At 23.7% G+C, this 19,507-nt stretch overlaps 4 protein-coding genes across 4 annotated transcripts; all 4 read right to left on the reverse strand. All coding sequences in view use genetic code 6, as the record gives it.

The window, feature by feature from the left end:
• Positions 1-675: 675 nt before the first annotated feature.
• On the reverse strand, positions 676-1,436 carry TTHERM_000283289 (hypothetical protein; the record flags this gene model as incomplete). Its single annotated transcript, XM_012798161.1, has 2 exons — positions 676-1,212; positions 1,422-1,436. 2 exons carry the CDS (start codon positions 1,434-1,436, stop codon positions 676-678), a joined length of 552 nt encoding a protein of 183 aa, XP_012653615.1.
• A 1,323-nt stretch (positions 1,437-2,759) lies between these two features.
• Positions 2,760-6,237, reverse strand: TTHERM_00283290 (Serine/Threonine kinase domain protein; the record flags this gene model as incomplete). Its single annotated transcript, XM_001018185.2, has 9 exons — positions 6,018-6,237; positions 5,794-5,947; positions 5,662-5,708; positions 5,415-5,599; positions 5,247-5,363; positions 5,064-5,186; positions 4,459-4,950; positions 4,306-4,404; positions 2,760-4,247 (listed from the first exon to the last, which is right to left on the reverse strand). Exons 1-9 carry the CDS (start codon positions 6,121-6,123, stop codon positions 2,760-2,762), a joined length of 2,811 nt encoding a protein of 936 aa, XP_001018185.1. The 5' UTR covers positions 6,124-6,237.
• A 735-nt stretch (positions 6,238-6,972) lies between these two features.
• On the reverse strand, positions 6,973-12,639 carry TTHERM_00283300 (F-box protein; the record flags this gene model as incomplete). The annotated part of the gene is made up of 11 exons (XM_001018186.2): positions 6,973-7,330; positions 7,380-7,880; positions 7,943-9,182; positions 9,492-10,860; positions 10,960-11,140; positions 11,201-11,388; positions 11,433-11,556; positions 11,609-11,820; positions 11,867-12,016; positions 12,072-12,483; positions 12,548-12,639. The coding sequence occupies 11 exons, from the start codon at positions 12,637-12,639 to the stop codon at positions 6,973-6,975; spliced, it is 4,827 nt and encodes a 1,608-aa protein (XP_001018186.2).
• A 933-nt stretch (positions 12,640-13,572) lies between these two features.
• TTHERM_000283319 (F-box protein) lies at positions 13,573-19,421 on the reverse strand (the record flags this gene model as incomplete). The annotated part of the gene is made up of 9 exons (XM_012798162.1): positions 13,573-13,719; positions 13,779-14,065; positions 14,219-14,742; positions 14,907-17,835; positions 17,892-18,385; positions 18,443-18,795; positions 18,857-19,124; positions 19,177-19,241; positions 19,296-19,421. 9 exons carry the CDS (start codon positions 19,419-19,421, stop codon positions 13,573-13,575), a joined length of 5,193 nt encoding a protein of 1,730 aa, XP_012653616.1.
• Positions 19,422-19,507: the final 86 nt, after the last annotated feature.

Genomic DNA, 19,507 nt, shown 5'->3' on the forward strand with positions numbered 1-19,507 from the left:
AAGTTGTTTTGTTGTTTCTGATAGCCTGAATTTTGATTTTGCAAATGCACTTAAATTTTAATAATAATTGCTAAGTTAGTTAAAAAATTTATCAAAAATAATAAATAAAATTTAAAATGACTAAAAAGAATTTTATTATTTTTGAATTCTAAGAAGTTAAAATTATAAATAAATATTACTTTTACCTTTAAAATATCTTAATAATTAAAGTCTATGAAATCTTCTCATTAACCTCATAATTATATAAAAATAGGTGTTTTAGCCACTAAAATACTAAAATGGCTTTGATTTTAAATAAAATTTATGTTCTACTATGGCTAACTAACTGCCCTAAACTTGCTTCTTTTATTTTAGATTTTAGGCAGAATCTTTAAATTATATTAAAAAAGTAAAAAATAAAAACTAATTTAACCTCAAAAAAACTTTGATCTCTTAATATTTATAAATTTTAGAATAAATAAAAACTTCTTGAATTAACATTTTACTTTTAAAATTTAGAGGGATATTTTATTTTTAATGTGCTACTAAAAATAGTTTTTGAGTATTTTACGAGTAATCTAAAAAATTTTTAAATATTTGTATGTAATAAAAAGAACAGGATAATATTTTTTAATTCTTCAAAGAGAATAAACTTAATTAATTTGTTATTTATTGATATATTAATCAAAGAATACATCAGCAAAAACACCCGAAGAATTTATTTGATATGCGGTTATCTTAGATTTATTATTTTAAAGCTTAATTTTCTGTCAATAATTAATTGTATTTATCTTTATATGTTTAAGAAAACATCAATTTATCAGTGAGATCAACATTTTATCTCTGCAGCTCGTCTAACAGATTGACAAGTTTTCTATTCTCTATTTCTAGTTATGATGTTGGAACAACTGATTTAATACCTTGCTTGGATTAACTGTAGGCTAGTTTTAAATCATATTCTAGAGAACTTATTCTCTCTTTTAATATTTTATTTTCTTACTTTAGGTTGATATTATTAATTTCTTGTATATAGTCTTCATCTGAATCCATTACTCTCTTCAGAGTTGGAAGAGGCTAGTTTTTTTGTCTTTCTATTTTCCATTATAACTCTCTTATTTTTTCTTCTAGAACTTTATTCTTTTATTTTTCATTTTCTAGACTAGTATTTTCTTTTTTTAAGTTCGCAATCTAGCCCTCGAGATCTTTATTTCTACTTTTAAGTTCATCTAATTACTATTAAAAAGATTATATTCTGTTATGATCAAAAGAAAAGCTATGTGCATAAGGTTATTGCTATTATATTTATTTATGTATTTATATAGGAGTATCGATAGAATAAATGCTATCTTTTTTTAAAATTTGCTTGTTTTAAAAAGCTAAACCTTATTAAATTGGCATTTAGGTTGGAGATTTTAGACTATTAATTTTAATATATGTTTTACTTAAAAACATTTCATCAGGAATCAATTAGTCTGAAGGAGGATTAAACATGTTTCCTGAATATACAGATTTAAGCACTAGTGGTTAGTAAATTGATTAAGTAGTTGGTTATCTAAAGAAGTTATTTTAAAATACTTATTATGTTTGATCTCCTTTTTAAGATTAAATCATTACTTTTTATGGTAATGTCTTCAAGATCTTGCCAGAAACTAATGTAGATCCTACAGATCTGTCCATCGAAATATCTGTCTCATTAGTTTCTTCTTTCATTTCAGCAATCTAATAATTTTAGTCAATATAGTCATTATGTTAGATCATTTAAATTAATCGAGAGTATTCTTTCTAAAATAGTAAGTATATTTAATTAATAATTGAGATAAATTATAAATTTTATTTACTCCTACGTAATAAGATAGATAGATATATAAAATATTCAATAATTCTATAATCAGTTTTTTTGTTATTTTCTTTGGATGGATGGACAGAATAAAATTCTTAAATACCTGTTTTTTTTTTTTGAGGCTAAAATTTCTATAAAAGTTCAAAATATAAATGAAAAATTTATTTCTAAATATAATGCAAATAGATTGTTTAATATTGATGAAGAAAATATACAAAATAGTTACTAAGAAAAATCAAATTTCATTTTTTTGTACCAATAAATAATAAAAAATAATTTTCACTAAAATTAAATTAATTTTAAAACATTTTCTTCAAAAAACCTAAAATCAATATTTGAATTGATGATAATAACTTGTTTATATATTAATTTTTTAATTGATAATTATATAAATTTATAATATTTGTATTAAATTTACAAACTTGTTTTATAAATAAATCCTCATAATTAAATTAAAGTAAATACCTTGTTTTATCTAGTTACTAATATTTTCATTCATTTCAATATTTAAAAAAGAATATTTAAAAAAGGATAATATGCAAGTAAAAATTAAATTATTCTTATTTCTTTTTATTGCAAATTATTGTAGTTTTAATGATTATAAAACTTTTATATATATTTCAACAGGTTGAATAGAATAAGGTAAATATAAATTCATTATATTTTTAAATGAAAAAATTATTTTAAAATTAAATCTTTCAGTTTAGTGAATTAATTTAAAAGCAAGTTATTAAATTAAATCAATGTTAAATTCATCTTTTTTTCTCTCAATATTTCAAAATTTTAATTTTACTTCTTTCACATGTAAAATAATTTTCTCTATTAACATAAAATAATTAATTATATTTAGCTTTAATATAAAAATTTGAAACATAAAATAAATTTAATTTTTTATACACGAGAAATAACCTTTTTATACAAAAGTAAAATATAAATGAAATCAAAATTTATAACTATTTTTTTAATTTTCTAGCAAATTTTAATATTATTATTGCTAGAGGTGAGTAGGAGTAGGTAGAACACCTGATATTCCTCCAAACTGTTAATTTGCATTTAAGTTAAGCTGATATGTATTTGCTTAGGAAAAATTGTAATTGTTAATTCCCAAATTACTACTACCTGAATATCCATTTAAATTATTATTGCTATTTTACTAAAGTAATGATGGTGTATTGTTAGCTTAATAATTATTAGACTTTTGCATAGGACTATTTCCAGTTACTCTAGGAGTAATTTATGCAACTTTTGATACTCTTTCTTTAGAATAATCATATTCAGTATTAATTCTATTTTAACTAAGAGCAGAGTTGATATAATTCATATTTTAAGTCCTTTCTAATGAAATATCATAGTTTCTTGAACTCAAATTGATATATGAATAAGATGGAATGTTTGAAGTACCAGAAGAAGTAGGTAACTTGTTATTGGAAGAGAGATTATTATAGCTGTAATTATTTTACTAAGAGCTTATATTATTTGAAGATGATGTTTGCATCATATTTTAATTATTTAATACATTATTTGAAGTCTTCTTTTGGTTATTGATTACTTAGGATAATCCTAGATTTTGATTACCTAAATAATTATTTCTTTAAGTTGTTATTTGTCTCTCTGTTTTTTCATCTTTTTCTCCCATAATTTATTTCTTAATAGTATTTGATTAATTATTACTGCTATTAGCACTTGTATTTCTTTCAGTAGGTATTTTAGATTTTATAACCTATGAAAATTTCCCATTTACATTATTAGAGCTTAAATTATTTGATGACATGTTGCTTTGGATATTATTTTTTATATTCACATAGTTGCTGCTATTAATAGCTGACAAAGGTTGTTTAATTGTGTTTGTTGATGAAGTTTACAATTGATAGCTGTTATTGTTAGTATCTTACTAATTTTGAGAAATACCACTGGAATTTAAATTATTAGATGACTTTTGGTTTATATTTTATGTACTGCTTAAATTGTTACTGTTATTATTATAATTTCTAGAAGTGTTATTAGTATTGTTGTTGTTGTTATTTTAACTAGCAGAAGGAAGCTTTGAAGGTAAGTAATATTTTTACTAAATAGAATTCTATTATGAAGATAAATTTTAAGAATACTTTGAAATTTATTGTTAAATTGTTTGCTATTATTAGATCTATTCTTATTGTGGTATTTGCTTTTATTATTATTATTACAAATAAGCTAAATGCTATTATGATTGTAATTACTATTAATTTATTTATTATTAATTTATCTATAGATTTTATTAGGACTATACTTATTATTAAATCTGCTGTTATTGCTATTATTGCTACATTTTTTTGTGTTTGACTATTTCATCTATTTCAGTTTGTACAGAATCTAATTTTTACAAAGCTTATATGAGCAAAGATTTCTCTTCATCTTTCTTAAAAGTGTATCCAATGAAGTTAATATCTTGCTATTTATTAATATTAAAAATTTTATTTTAATTTATTTTTTTTAAATTCATCATTTACCTGTCTATTCTTCTATAATTGCTATCCAGAGTTGAATTCATAATTCCAAGGTTCCTCTTCTTCGTATTTATCAAAACGAGAGCCTAAGGGTCCTTTAATCTAAATAAAAAATAAATAATTAATATAAACTCAAAAAATTTTTAAAAGAATTACTTCTGGGATGTAAGGAGACTTTTAGTTTCTGATATTCTTCCAATCTATCCCTTAGAAAAATGGATGAATTTTAATTTCCTATACACCATTAACTCCTAGTCTTTCATTTGCATCAGTTAGCAATCTGCGAATCAAATCTTGAGCAGGCACAGATAAATTAACCTCCTTAGGAATGTCTAAATATTTTCTCCATTTAAGAATTTTCATGCATGTGGTTTTAGGATCGTCTGAATAAAAAGGTGGGTATCCAACTAACATTTCATAGAGTATAACACCAACAGACCACCAATCAACAGTTTCATTATATCCTTGATTGGTAAAAACTTCAGGAGCTATGTAATCAGGAGTTCCTACTGTAGAATAAAGCTTCTATCTATTTCTGTTAAATCTTTCTTTATTTATTTAGTGTAAATTTGTTAAAACAGCCTCTGAGCTGCTTCCATTTTCTTCCCGTAAATCTCTTCTACCAAAATCTATTTTTGGAGATATGTCCTTTATTATCAAATTTGAATTAAAAAAGTGAATTAAATTGTTTTTATAAAATAAATAATTAACATTTTAAATTAGAAAAATATTCTAGGATAAATTTTAAAAAATTAAATTACTGCTTCTTTGCATAAGCCAAAATCGCTAAGTTTTATATGACCATCAGCAGTCATTAGGATGTTATCTGGTTTTAAATCTCTATGAATATAGTTCATCTTATGCACTGCTTCAACTGCAAGTATCTAAAAAAAAATATTTTAAGTTTGGATTATGAAATAAATTTCGCAATAAGTAAAATTTACTGTTTCTGCAATATAAAATTTAGCTTCAGTTTCTGAAAGGATGTCTTTTTCCATCAAAAGAGTCATTAAATCTCCTCCTTCTATAAATTCCATAACTAAATAAAGATACTTTTTGTCCTATATTTCAAATGATATATTTAATTTAATCAATCTAAAAAATTAATTTACTTGGAAGCTATATTTTAATTCGACAATCCAAGGAATGTTAGCAGAGGCCAAAACATCTCTTTCAGCTCTTACGTGTCCAACTTGATTTTTAAAAACCATTTCGCTTTTTTTCATTTTTTTTACTGCAACTATCTCTCCTGTTAATTTGCATCTACAGATTCTCACCTCACCAAACGCTCCTTTACCTAGTAATTTAAATAATGAATCAGCTTTATGGTAAATTAAGTAAGTTTTTCAAGTTAAATACCTATGATGGTAAGAGGTTCGAAGTCATTTGTAGTTATTTTTTACCTCCTAAAATAATTTTAAAAATAAAACTATTAGTTTAAACATAATTTTTAAAGAGTTATATGTTGTGTTATTTCAATCAATTTTTTACTATTTTCTTAAAAATTCAGCTTCTTTCTATCTGATTTCATCAGTAATTAGCTGTGATTAGTTATCATCCAAATTCATTTCCTTTAGTTTACCTTTGATTGCTTCCCAATTTTATTTTCGCTATTACTCCACTATTTTCATTTTAGAGTACTTTTCTTTAAAAACATATGATTAAAATTCTTCATTTTTGATCCACAAAAATAAATTATTAAGGCAAGAACTTACTTTCTATGTAAGCTCTAGCTGCTTCAGCCTTCTCTTTGGCAACAAGCGATGCATTTACAGTAGCTTGTTAAGGTTACTACTACTAATTTGGCTAGTTATTTTACATAATGTTGTAAGTATATTGAATGTTAGCCTTCGTAATATTAATTAAGCAAAATATAATACAGATTATTATTGTTAATTTATTATTTTATTACAACTTCACTTTATTTGTTTGTGATGTTATTTTTTGAATTTGAATCTGAATAAAAACAATTTAACTAACAATAACAAAATATCTTTAAATTCAAAAGCCAACTACATTCTTACCAATAAAAATCAATTTGTATTTACATTTCACTAACTTATCTATTTATTATTTTAATCCATACTTATTTAATTTTTAAATTAATTATTTACATCAATATATACTTTGACTCAACAGCCATTTTATTTTTAAAAGAAAATAGCTTATTCGATTTCTTTTAAGTTTTACAACTTCAAAAAGTTGTTTATTAATGTGTGCAAAAATTGTTTATTTTTTTAGAAGTTAGAATTTACTATCAAAGCAATTTATGGAAACAGAAGCAATTATTTTTCAAGTAAAAATAAATTACTTTATTATAATTATTACTTTTTATTTTAGTGAATAAAGAACATAATAATGATAAAGAATGATAATTTATTTTATATATAAGAAGCTTTCAGAAAATAAAAAGCTTATATTCAATTGACTCACATGCATAAATGAAAATAATCTTTAATATATTTTCCTTTTTAAGCCATTTTTTAATTTTCAATCATATTTTTTCATCTTTAATGAGTCAAACAAATTAATAAAATTTAATTGTCACTTTGTATATGATATAGTTTATTAAATTAAAATTAGCTTGAAATATTTTTAAAAGAGATTATTTATTTTTAGCAAAATAGCTTAATAATTTAAAGTGAGAGTACATACAAATAATATAAAATGTCACATTATTGTTATATTGTTTATTATCTTTTTAATTTCTACACATGATACTTTTTTTATTTCATCTACAGTTAAGAAGTATCCTTAGTTGATGAAAAGGTTGTTTTTATCCATTTCTTTACTATTTTATGCAAAATGCCCAATATAAACTTCATCTCTATCTATACTAACAGCTATTCCTAGATAACCAAGCTGTAAATGCATATCTGAAATTTGTGCGGTGTTAGAAGCAGGCAAGAATGAATGCAATTGTAAATCTTTATTTGTTACTACTAATATTCTTTCTGAAGATGGGTCATCTACTTTTTAGTTTTACATGCATATTACTACTAATTCGTTCATTAGAATGTATTCAATCCTTTTTTTTAATTTATAATATTTATCTGATTATTTTTACAAAAATTTACCTAAAAGCAACTGTATTTCTAATTACTTTAGCTTATACTTCTTTATTATCTGTATATTTCAAGAAAATTGAAGGAGCATACTTTGGTTATTTTAATGGGCCTATTTGTAAGGCGTTCGAATATTCACACATACCTCTGTCTTTTAACTTATAATCTTTTTAAGGCATGTAGTTATATATTCTACTCTAATGATAATGAATACCATCACTATTAAAATGATTATGCTCATATATTCCAATTTAAATATGCTTAGATCTTTAATTTAGTTTACATCCTATTCCATTTAATCCATTTTATCCATATTCACCAATTATAAGGCTTCCTGCATCATCAAGAAGCTTGAATTTTTTTTAAATCACAAAATCAATGAAATTTATTTATAACTCATCTGGAATCAGTGTGAATCCTTTATAACTTTTCGTTTCAAGCAACTCTTAAGAATTTGAATCAGCGAACCATATTTTATCTTTTTCTCTTTGATATATGTTCAGAGTTTCTAATCTAAATATTTTTTAAAATACATATTTAAAATTGTTTAATTTGAATCAAATTTTAAAAATTACTTTGTGTTGAAAGAAAATGAAAACTGATAGAGATTATTTTGGAAGTTCGAAATGAAAGCACAGACAACTTTATTTATTGGGTCGTATTAGAAAATGTAAGATTTTTCGCAATTAAATTGTTTATTTTTGTTAAGGGTTCCATAATAGCAACCATTTTCTAGATAGACAAACCCTCTATCTTATAAAGGTACAGCTTTCGAATTTTCATAAGGAAGTATTTTAAATGAATCAGCAAAAAGTCCATCATTTGTATCAAAATTATTTAGAGGATTGAAAATAACTTTATTTACTACTTCAGGATTTTCTTAGAAAAGCAAATATTATAAATAAATAGATAAACCGGCTGAACTAATTCTGTCTCTGTAATTTTCTTACAAACATAAAGGTAAAACTTTAGATATTGAAGCAGGTACTTTTGGGTCACTTAAAATTTTATTTTTATCAGTAGAATCTGTGTTTGTGAATATTTTATAAAGTAGGAGACCTAATGAATATACGTCACTCCTAAATTCAAGCATTCTGTTATAGACTGCTTCAGGAGATCTAAAATAGTTTTAGTTTTAGTTTTAATTTTAATTTTCATTTTCTGTTACTTAAACAGGAGAAAAAATTTAAATGAATTTAATTAATTAAACATTCTTTTCTCCTTCTTGTATGATTATATTTTCCAAATCTATTTAACCACCAATCACTACATTTTTACAGTGAATAGCAAAGACTCCCATGCAAATTTATAGAGAAATCATCAGCTTATTTTCATAATTTAATTTAGATAAACTTTTTGTAAAGTAGTCTTTAAGTGATTATTTAAAAGGTGGATATACTCTGTAGTATGTTGCAGAGTCTGTTGAGTTATTACTTTCTATAAATGAAGCTATAGGATGTAATATAAAAGGATTTTTCATTTATGTTATGGTTGATATATCTTAAGAGTACATCACCAAGTCCTCTTTTTTATTTACTTCTATTTTTAAAATGCTCACCTATTGTTAACTCTAGTTGATCAAACCCTTGAAAGCCTTAGATTCTTAAGAATATGAGGAAATTTTTTCTCCTATTTTAAATTAATCTTTATTCAGCACTTACATAACCAAAAAGTTCTTGGTAAATAATTTAATAAATGCTTCGTTTTAAAGTAAAAAGTTTATATTTCCTAAAATATTCTTTTTTGAGTAATGCTCTTCACAATTTCTTGTTAAATCCTCACTATTCATAAAGTGACTAAAATCAAATTCCTAACCTATAAATTTTATGTTAAATAAAAACTGTGAAATATTTTATTAATAAGAAATAAAATTTTATTTTCAAATAGAATTATTTATTTTTGAAAATGGTTTAACCAGAATACCGCAACTCTTTGGACATATTTTAGCCGAGGAAACCATTTATTATTTTTTTCCATTTTTTTCAATATTTTTACAATTTATTCATCTCAAGCTTAGGCTTTTAGTTGGGGTGGCAGAGTTTTTACGGTATAAAATGAATAAAAATATTTTTCGAACTAAAATAATGAATTAAAAATGTAAAAAATGAAGAAAAAGTTAAATACTTTATAGGATTATTTAATCTGAAAATGGCTGGCCTGACATTAAATACTTTTAATTATTAAGAGACTTCTCAGCTCTTTTTTGTTTGATATCTCCACTAAATTAGACAAAGTCAAAATTGAGTGCATTTTCTAAAAAATCAATTTAATTCTATGTGACATTTTAATCAAGGTGTCTATTTTTTAAAGCTGCATTTGGAAATTCTTTGTAATTTTTATCTTAAATGAGTTGGAGATACTTTTTCTTCTCTTCTTCATAATCAAATTTAGTAATTATGGAATCTACATAATGCTTAGGATTATTTACATATTCAACTTCAAACTAATCACCATCTGTTACATTAGGTTCAGTAATTGATTAAACAGTTTAAGAGATTATTTTCTCTGCCTAATTTTTATCTCCCATTTCTACTTGTTATTCAATATGCTTCTATATTTATTTCCATTAATCTTAGCTTAATACAGAAAGTCTTTTTGTTTGAAGAGCTTTATTTTCTTTATTTGAGTTAGGATCAATTGGCTTATATTACTAATTGTCATTTTAAGCCATTTCAGAATTTACCATATTTTTGTGCTCAGCATTCTTATCATTTTTAATAAGTTTCTCTAATTTTCTTTCTTCGTCTGTTTTTTATTTTTATAATATTGCTTATTATTAAGCTAGCTTTTCCCTCATCTCCTTTTCATGATGTTATTTCTTTAATTCTTCTAACTTGTCTATTTCTATTTACTTTTGCAATAATAGGTTTTTTTATTATTCAAGCAACTCTAACTCTTTAAGTTTTAGAAGGTCTTCTTCTTTTTTCGAATTGAGCAAATCAGCTTGCTTTTTATTATATTAATTTTCTTATTCCTTCTTAATTAATTCACTATGCAATCTATCAGCTTGGGGACTTTTTATTGCTAAATTCTCTAGCACCTTTTGAGAATTTCTTTTTCTGTTGTTTAGTGGAAGGTCTTCCAAATTGTCATTAAGAACTGTTTTGTTTTATATTTCATTTTGCGTTAAAGGCTAAGCAGGTGTTTTACTTAGTTTATCAATAGGAGGATTCTCAGAAAGAGAATTTTCTTTAAGCCCATCTTTGTCTCCTCTAATAATACCTTATATTTTTTCATGTTGCTTATTTATTTCTAACTTGTATATATTCAAACGAGCAATTTATTCAGCTTTGTTCATAGAGGAAAACTCAAATCCCTCTAAGTTATCGTCATGCTTAAGTAAATCTGATAGTCTTCTAATTTATCTCGTTGAATTAAGAATAGTATCTTCTTGGTTTACTCCAATCATCATGCTCCTTCTCTTTTTAGTTATTTCGAATTCAGGAGCTTCAATAATTTTTTATGTTTTAACTCTGATTTCCTTAAATAATTCCTTTTTATTAGAATAAAATCATTATAAATGATAAATAAATATTCAATTTAATTTTTCAAAATTCCAAATTAATTTAATTAGTTTAATGTAATTATTTACATCATTCTATCTTCTAAGCTCTAAGATTTTCTCTCTTAAATCACTATTGACAACTTTGACCTCTCCAAGTTCTTCTTTTGACTTTCTTTCATACCTTAGCTGTTCGTCTTCTTTCATTGATAATTGCTGTTGTTTGTCCTAAACAATATGTAAGAGTGCTTCATGCTCTGCTTACAAATCTCTAAATTATTTGAATGATAAAACAAGCTTAATTAAAAACGAAAATAAATATGTAAATTACTTTATTCTATTATCTTCTTAATGTTTCTAAACTAATTTAGCTAAAGCTTTTGGAGCTGATTAAATTCCTTCCTTACGATTATATAATAGCTTTTGGTAATCTTTTTTAGCTTTGTCTAAATCATCATTTACCTTCTTAACTTTTACCTTTAACTCATGTCTTTCTAACTACTTAGATTCTATTTTTTACTAAAATACCAATTAATACAAATAATTTTACATTAATTTTTTACTATCCATTACTAGTTGTAGTTCCACAACTTTTAATACTATTCTGCAAGGTTTTATTTATCTTACTATAAAATATGAGTTCTCTCACTAAATACTTTTTCAACTCCATCTAAATTTTTGTCCTTTCTAAATTTATTTAAAAATTAAGCTAAGTATAATTTATTAACTATATAAATACATTAACTAAGCTAGCTTATTATGCAGTAAAGTTTTATCTAAATTTTATCTTAAAGAGATAACACTTTCAAAAAAAGCCATCCTTTGATCCTCTAAAACACCAATTTCAGTATGCTTTAGTACATTTTTTATATTCTCAATTTAATCTTCTTTATACATTCCTTCTTCTTACGTAACTTTTAAGCTACTCTTCATTTCTTTCATAGATTATATCTTAAAAATAAATTAATTTCTCATTTACTAGTCGTAAAACTATTACATGTTCTTCTTATTTTGGCTTATCTTTAGAATCACTTCTTCCAGAGATACTTTATTGCTTTTATTTATTAGAATATGTAGAAGATTGCATTTCTGCCTTTTGTTATTCTTTAAGCTCAGATAGTCTCTTTGCCATAAGCTACATATTAGTCTATTTAATTATAATTTATTAGTAAAATTATTTATTTATACTTTAAATTTTTTACTTCCAACGCTTATACCCTTGTTTTTGCTTTTATATTATCTTCTTGCAATACATTATACTCTTCTTAAAGCTTAATTCTTTAGAGATACAAATTTTCTTTTTAAGGAGAAGAAAAAATAGTTTGCTATTCCTGATCCATTAAATTTTCTGCTAACTTCTATACTTATTAACTTTCTATTGAAGGGAGATATCTAGCTGTATCATTTTTGTCTTTAGATTTTTTCTTTCCTTTTTTTGATGTGGTTTTAGAAGCAGGAGATCCTGATACGGAAGATATTTTCTTTTTTTATGTCTTCTCTACTTTTGGTGTGTAGTATTGCTAATCATCATAAAAATCTTCTCCGCTTTATAAATTCATTGAATTGGAGACTCTATAATTACTTTTATTTATTGCGTCTCTTTTATTGCTACTACTATTTATAAAAATTTAAAAGTATTTATAATATCCATTATTAAGCTAAAGTTATAAATTAAAACCTTCTTTTTGGGCTTCCAGAGCTCTATCTATGACTCTAAGGTGCAGGACGCTAATTAAAAGGGTTTATGAGCGTCTTGCTATTAAATATCATTTTGCGCTTTACTCTACAGGGCTAATTGCACTTGATGAAATTGCGAAATTATTATCAAAGATATTTTTTATTTCTATGAATAATAAGTAAGACTTAAAAAATTTGGTTGAAATTTGATAAATAATTAATTAACAACTTATTTGCTTTTTTATTAACAATTTTTTTTTGTAATATTTGAGTCAAATTATGGGAGTTAAAATTTATTGGAAAATATAATAATCAAAATAGCCATTCATTACTCCTTATATTAAAGATTCTTTAAATTTTACCATTTCTTTTTCATTAATTATTTTTTTTTCTTCTCACTTTATATAAGCTAATTAATTATTTTTATGGACAGCAATATTTTTATTTTAAGAGATTATTTTCAAATACTAGTTTGTTTTTAAACAACAAAAAAATTTATAAATCATGAAATAATAATTTTATAAATTTAATAAAATCACAAATTCAATTATTTATTTAATTAAATAAATTAAAGCATTTAAATAAATAAATTGATATTTTTTTTTAATCATAAATTTTTTAAATTCAATTACATTAATTTTTAATAATATCTTCTAAACTTTTTATTATTTTTTGAATATTTTAAAAAGAAAGTATTTTTAATTTATAAAATTTAATTATGATTTAAAAATTGAATTTTATAAATATAAATATTGTAACTATTTTTGCATTTCGATATAGAGGTATAGGATTCATTAAAATCATAGTTTCACTTTATTGAATTTTATTTCTCTTTGAAATTGATAAATATAATTTTAAAGTAAAAATTTAACTAATAATAAACACATAAATATTAAAGTGAGATTAACTTCAGCATAATGAAGCTTAGATTTGTATGATTTTTAATATAATTTAAATGTTTTAGATAAAATATAAATAATTAATAAATTTTGTTAAAAATTGCTTGTTTATATTTATAAATCGTATTCAGATAAAAGTCAAACAGAAAGTTAAATAATTAAAAAATATTGATTTAAAGCTATTTAAATAAATATTCATTGAATTTAGTTGATTGAATTATATAAAAAAAATTATATATCTCACTTAGCTGAAATTTTTTTAATCAATAAATACCTTTTTAATAATTAAATTAAATTTTTTTAGTTTCATATTGAATTAAATAAACAAATTACCCTTTCACCATTAACACAAGACTAATCAATACTGCAGATATCCATAACGATGTTAGCTTAAAGTGGTAGGCGATTGCAAGTGGCCAAAACATCCAAACAAAGACAAAAATAGTAAATATAAGATCTCCTAATAGATTAAATTTGCTAAAGAAGTAAAAAACATTTGTTAGGAGTTAATAATATCCATTTTTGCTAAATCTTATCATCTGTCTCAGCTAATAAAAAAAACTAAATTAAATTTAAGCATTCTTTAAAAAATAATTTACTGTATTTGTAATGTGTACCAACTTTTTAAAGATAAATTTTATTAATTTTGTAAAAAATTTAAAAACAGAAGTAAATTTAATAAATATCCTTATTAGTTCAACAACTGCGTCATAGAGTGGTTCTATTTTTTAAAAATATTAATTTTGTAAGAATATCACCTTTAAACAATTTACTTGTAGCTGCTTTTAACATATTTTTTAATTTTGTTAGAACGTATTTTACAAATTTGGCTATCTTCTTAAACAAGTATATATAGAAAGCTATTGGCCTAAAATATAAATACACTCTCAGCAAAAACACTCTTTAGTGGATAATTAAATATATGCTTGCTACAAGTTGTATTAGCAAAAATAGTGGATTTGGCCAGAATATAGATTCTAAAAATGAACCTCCTAAGTAAAAGTATTTGTATTCAAAACAACCTAAAAACAAAGTCTAGAAGAAAGTAAGAATAGCTATCTAGCCAAAAGTCTAAAAGAAGCAGTAAACTAATGACTTAAAAGTAGGGTAAGGCTAAGCTTCTTATGGCATAATTAAATTTTATCTAGGAATATGATCTAGATGGTAGATTTTAGGATCTCCAGCATTTAAAATTTTTAGAATTTTCTAAGGGAATAACGATAAGTAATAAACATAGTTTTCAAAGAAATTCAAAAATGTATAAATAAATCTCTGAATAAAAACAACACTTTTTTCTCTTTTATTTTTCAAAAAAAATTGTTAATAAACTTTTAAAAAATAATATTTTTAGAAGATGAAAATTAATTTATTAATTCAATAAGCATTCAATTAATTGAAGTGTTAAATAAAAAAAACTTAAAAAAAAATTTTTAATTTAATTTAAATAAATAAATTTATTACTTTTACAAAAGTCCCTACTCATTAACTTCGAATTAAACCATTTCAGTAACAATGCTATCAACATTTTTACTAAGAAAGCTTATATAGTAAGATTTATTATAATTTTATTTTAGTTGGTTGTAAGAAGCTTAATTCTAAGGAAGAGCTAATAAAAGTTTAGATACTTTTTGTGAAAATCCTTCTGCCAAAAAACTTGGAAACTCGAATAGTGATAATAAGTATTCATCGAAGATAATATGATTTCTACCTATGATATCATCTCTTATTTCTTCGGAAATAGGCTTACCTATTTACTACTTTTGTTCATAAATATAACCCTCAATGCATTTTAATTTGAATGTATCTTAGTAAAAGTGAATGTTGAATTAGCTAAACTTATTTTCAAATAAATGTTGCCAAATTATTTCTTATTTAGTAAAAATATGCAATTTTCTATTTGTTAAAAGCATAGAACCTAAATCTTTAACATCCAAAAAATCGGCTATTCTACTATACACATTAAAAGAGAGAGTTTACATACAAGCTCTTGTAGGACGGTCTTCAACTGGTATAGGATTAAGCAGAGAATACAGCCTTAGCTTTTCTAATGTTTATTTCTTGTTATCAAACCTGTTTAATCTACGTCTTAAGTTTTTAATTCTAATAAAAAGCAAGTGAATTATTAAATATTATGACCATGTTTAAACATCCTACCAAACTTACTTCACCTGTTTCTTCAGCTCTTTCCTATAATCAAAATTTTCCAAAATATCATAGGCATATGTATTCTTCTTTCTAAATGTTTTTCTCAATTAGAATGTTAACAAGTGGATTACCTTAGGAATTTTGTATATGCTCAAAATAAGTATACAGTTCAAAATTATGCATGGCAAGTCGTAAGAGAAGACATTACCAAATAGCCTTATTAAGTCAGTTCTCACTGATTATAATTTTACTCGACCATATTAGTCTTCTATTTAGGGTATTTTTAATAATGTTTGTTTCCAGAGGCGAATAATTGAAAAAAGTCTCCATGGAAATACTATTACAATCAAAATAGAAAATATAACTAGAGGAATGTCTTATAGCATTTCTACAAATGAAACATTCACGCATTTCCTAAAAGTAAGCTTCTTTGACATATATTACCTCTCTTTAATGAACTCAGTAAGCGAATCAACTTACTATTAATTTTATTTATTTTCATCTTTTTCTTCATTAATTTTGTTAGATAGTTTATTAATAGCTTGTCCTATCTTTGACTTTTTGGCTTCTGATTCTTGAGAAGAAATTTTATTACTCTAGGGTTTAACCATTGAATAAAATTCTGTATAAATAGAACTGATGTTTAACAAATTCTTTCTAGACATTAAGATTAAAAATGGAACACGAATACCAGTTAATAAAACACATATCAATTTAAACATCATAGTAATGTCTCTAAGTGCTGATACAAAGACATAATGGAATATAATTCTTTTGTGAGTGTAAACTTAGCTCATAAGACTTTCATTTATCTTCTCTCTGTATCTGTAGGTAATGTTTTTTATGTAATTAACTACAACTAGTGGATTCATTAAAGAAGATACCAGTATCAATGGAAAATATATCAAATCTAAAATATAAGCAACAAAAGTAATTCCATAAACGATAGAAAAGTGAATAGGTGTTTTTAGTTTTTCTTTCCCAATAAGTTATTTTATGAAGAACTTACTTCTAATAATCATAATCAAGAAAGGTATTCTCCAAGTAGAAACTACAGAAAAGCAAATGCATAAAAAGGCTACTATAATTTAAATAGCAAGTTTGATCGAAATTTTAAATTTAAGCTTGAACTTAAAATGTTCATAATCGATGATAATATCTACAAAATCACATTTTTCTTTCTTTTGCAATTCTTCAAGTTTTTGAGATAAAACTAAGCGATATTTTTTCTCTTTTACATAAGTTAAGAGAATAAAGCTACGAGAGATTAATGAAATTATATCTAGAATGATAAAGTAAAATATTAGAATTAGAAAACCTAGCTTTAATGTTCTTATGAAGTATTTTTTTTGAATCTCAGAAATTTAAGATTATCCTATTGCTTGAACTTCATCATTATTTTATTTGACTGGATCTTTTTCTTTAACTTGTTGTTAAAGTTTATTTTTGACTTTCATGTCTTTAATTTAAGATTATGATTCATTTTTATCTGAATCTTGCTATTCACTGCTTTCCTTATCTTATTTATCTTTTTTATTCTTAAGCTATTAGTCCTAATTAGATTTATTCTTTTTATTATTTTAATTTTCAATACGTTATTATTTTAAGTATTAGTTTAAAGCAGATTCTTCTACTTTTTATAATTGGCTGTAGTAATAACTTCTTTTGTAATATGTAATATTGATAATAGCGAATAAAAGAATAAACGATAAGTCTATTAATAAATATTTTAGCACAGTAAAAATGACTCTTCTACTTTTAGTGAGTTCATGCTACTTTATATCATTACTACTATAAATCTATGTGTATATTTTAATTGTATAGATAGGAGAAAAACTAATTAAGAACAAAGGTGAGTAAAAAATGTCAAATAAAGCTGAGATAAAATAATCAATCATGAATAACTAAAGGTTATTAAATATAAAGTCGTTATTATAATTCTCAAAATTTGAATCAGGAATTATAGCATTAGCTTTATCATTCTTTAGAATTGCTGAGATTGTCTTTTTTATATAAGACCATCTAAATAATGAAGTAAAAATAAATGCAACAGCAAATAGTATGATTACAAACCAGTCAATAACAGAATTCACTAAGGATTTTACTGCAAAAACTCTTCTATCCATATACTTCATTTTTTTATATTCACTTGACCTAAAATCAATAGCTCTCCATGGTGCAACAATAATGGATAATAGTCCAATGATATAAAAAGGAATGTCAAATAGCATTTTCAAGAACCCAACTTTATAAATTTATCATATTTTTATATTAAAAAAATAACAAAAATTTAATAATTACCTATAATAATTCCTTAGACACGTAAATTTAAATTTGAGTAGCTCAATTTCCTTTCTTTTCTAATTGAATTTATTTGATCATCATATTCTTTTGTAAATTTCTGAAAATAGTTGTAAGATAATTATTCTTTCTTTAGTACTAAATTCAGCCTTTTTAAATAAAAAATTGTCACAGCTTGTAACAATAAGCAAATTATAGCTATTATGTCAAATAAGTGAGTTAAAATAAAATAATTCTGCATTTTAATAGCAGGCTGTTTTAGATTATCTTTGGCTTCCTATTACAGCTTGAGGTAATTCTCCAGACTGTGATTTTAATATTCTTTTCCATTGAGTTAGTCTTTTATTTATTTAAAGATTTCATCGTATAAACTAAAAATGTGAGGAATAAGCTTAATTTTATATGGAAGGATTAAGCATCCAACACAAAATAGAAAGAATCTAATTGTTTCCTATAAGAACTCTATGAAATGATCAAAAACTATTCTCTTTACCCTATTTATTTGAAGATTATTTAATAACTATTAAAAATATTACTAATTTAGGAATTACATTTCAATAGGAAAAACTTTTATCATTAATATTACAGACCTTCTAGAAAACTTACTCAATATTATCATAATTAAAAGCAGAGGACTTAAAACAATTTCTATTAAAGTATGGAATACTTATTCGTAGACAATATACAATTCTTAAATTTTATACTTCGTTTATTTCATTTAATCCTTTGTCAACTGTAATCTCCACCTAAAAATGTGGAGAAACAGATATCCTAGTAATCCAATATCTTCAAATAAGCTGTAGTAGGCCATCTTCCAAACAAATAATAAGTATTGATTTTATTAATTGCTCTTTTACTTGTAATTTATTAAATTTCTTATTCTTACTATGAGCAATATTACAACCTATATAAATTCAATTTTTATTAAAAAACGCATCCCTCTAAAATAAATTCTAAGTTAATACCAAAGTTAAAACCAAGCTGAGCATATCTTTCAAAAATAAAAGTAGGATTTCGAGGTGTTCTATTACACTTTTTAATTGAGGAAACTTCCATTTCTCAAACAGCTACTTGTATCCTCTCCTAAATAGGAAAGAAAGACAAAATATTGTTGAAAACAGAGTTACATATTGCATTAAACTACCCTCTTAATGAGTTATGTCCATCATAAAATTGTAAACGAACAGCATTTACGCAATAGCAAATATAAAACCCAAGGCTACTAACAACGCCCTAAAAGAAAATATAAAATTTAGATTTATTTTAAGAAATATTAATTAAATACCTAGGAACGAAGAACATGGCATAAAAGCTGGAACTGCTCTCAAATTTTTAGTTGAAAACGAAGGACTTATTTTTGAATTATCATTTTATAAATATAAACAAAGAACAAAAATAAAGTACCTTAATTGCAAGAAAATACAAATATGTAGGTGTGTACAATAAAGTACCACTAAATTAGGAGATGAATAGAAATACGCTAACAGGAATTTTTAGCAAAATTAAAATCAAAGGTGTTCTTTAACTCATTTTTTCTATATGGTTAAATCCTTCGATAACTGAAAAAGCTTTCTTTATCTTGTTTCTACTTTGTTTTTATTTTGATTGCTTTAAAT

Source organism: Tetrahymena thermophila (genome assembly GCF_000189635.1).
Source record: "Tetrahymena thermophila SB210 genomic scaffold scf_8254600, whole genome shotgun sequence".
NCBI lineage: Eukaryota > Ciliophora > Oligohymenophorea > Hymenostomatida > Tetrahymenidae > Tetrahymena > Tetrahymena thermophila.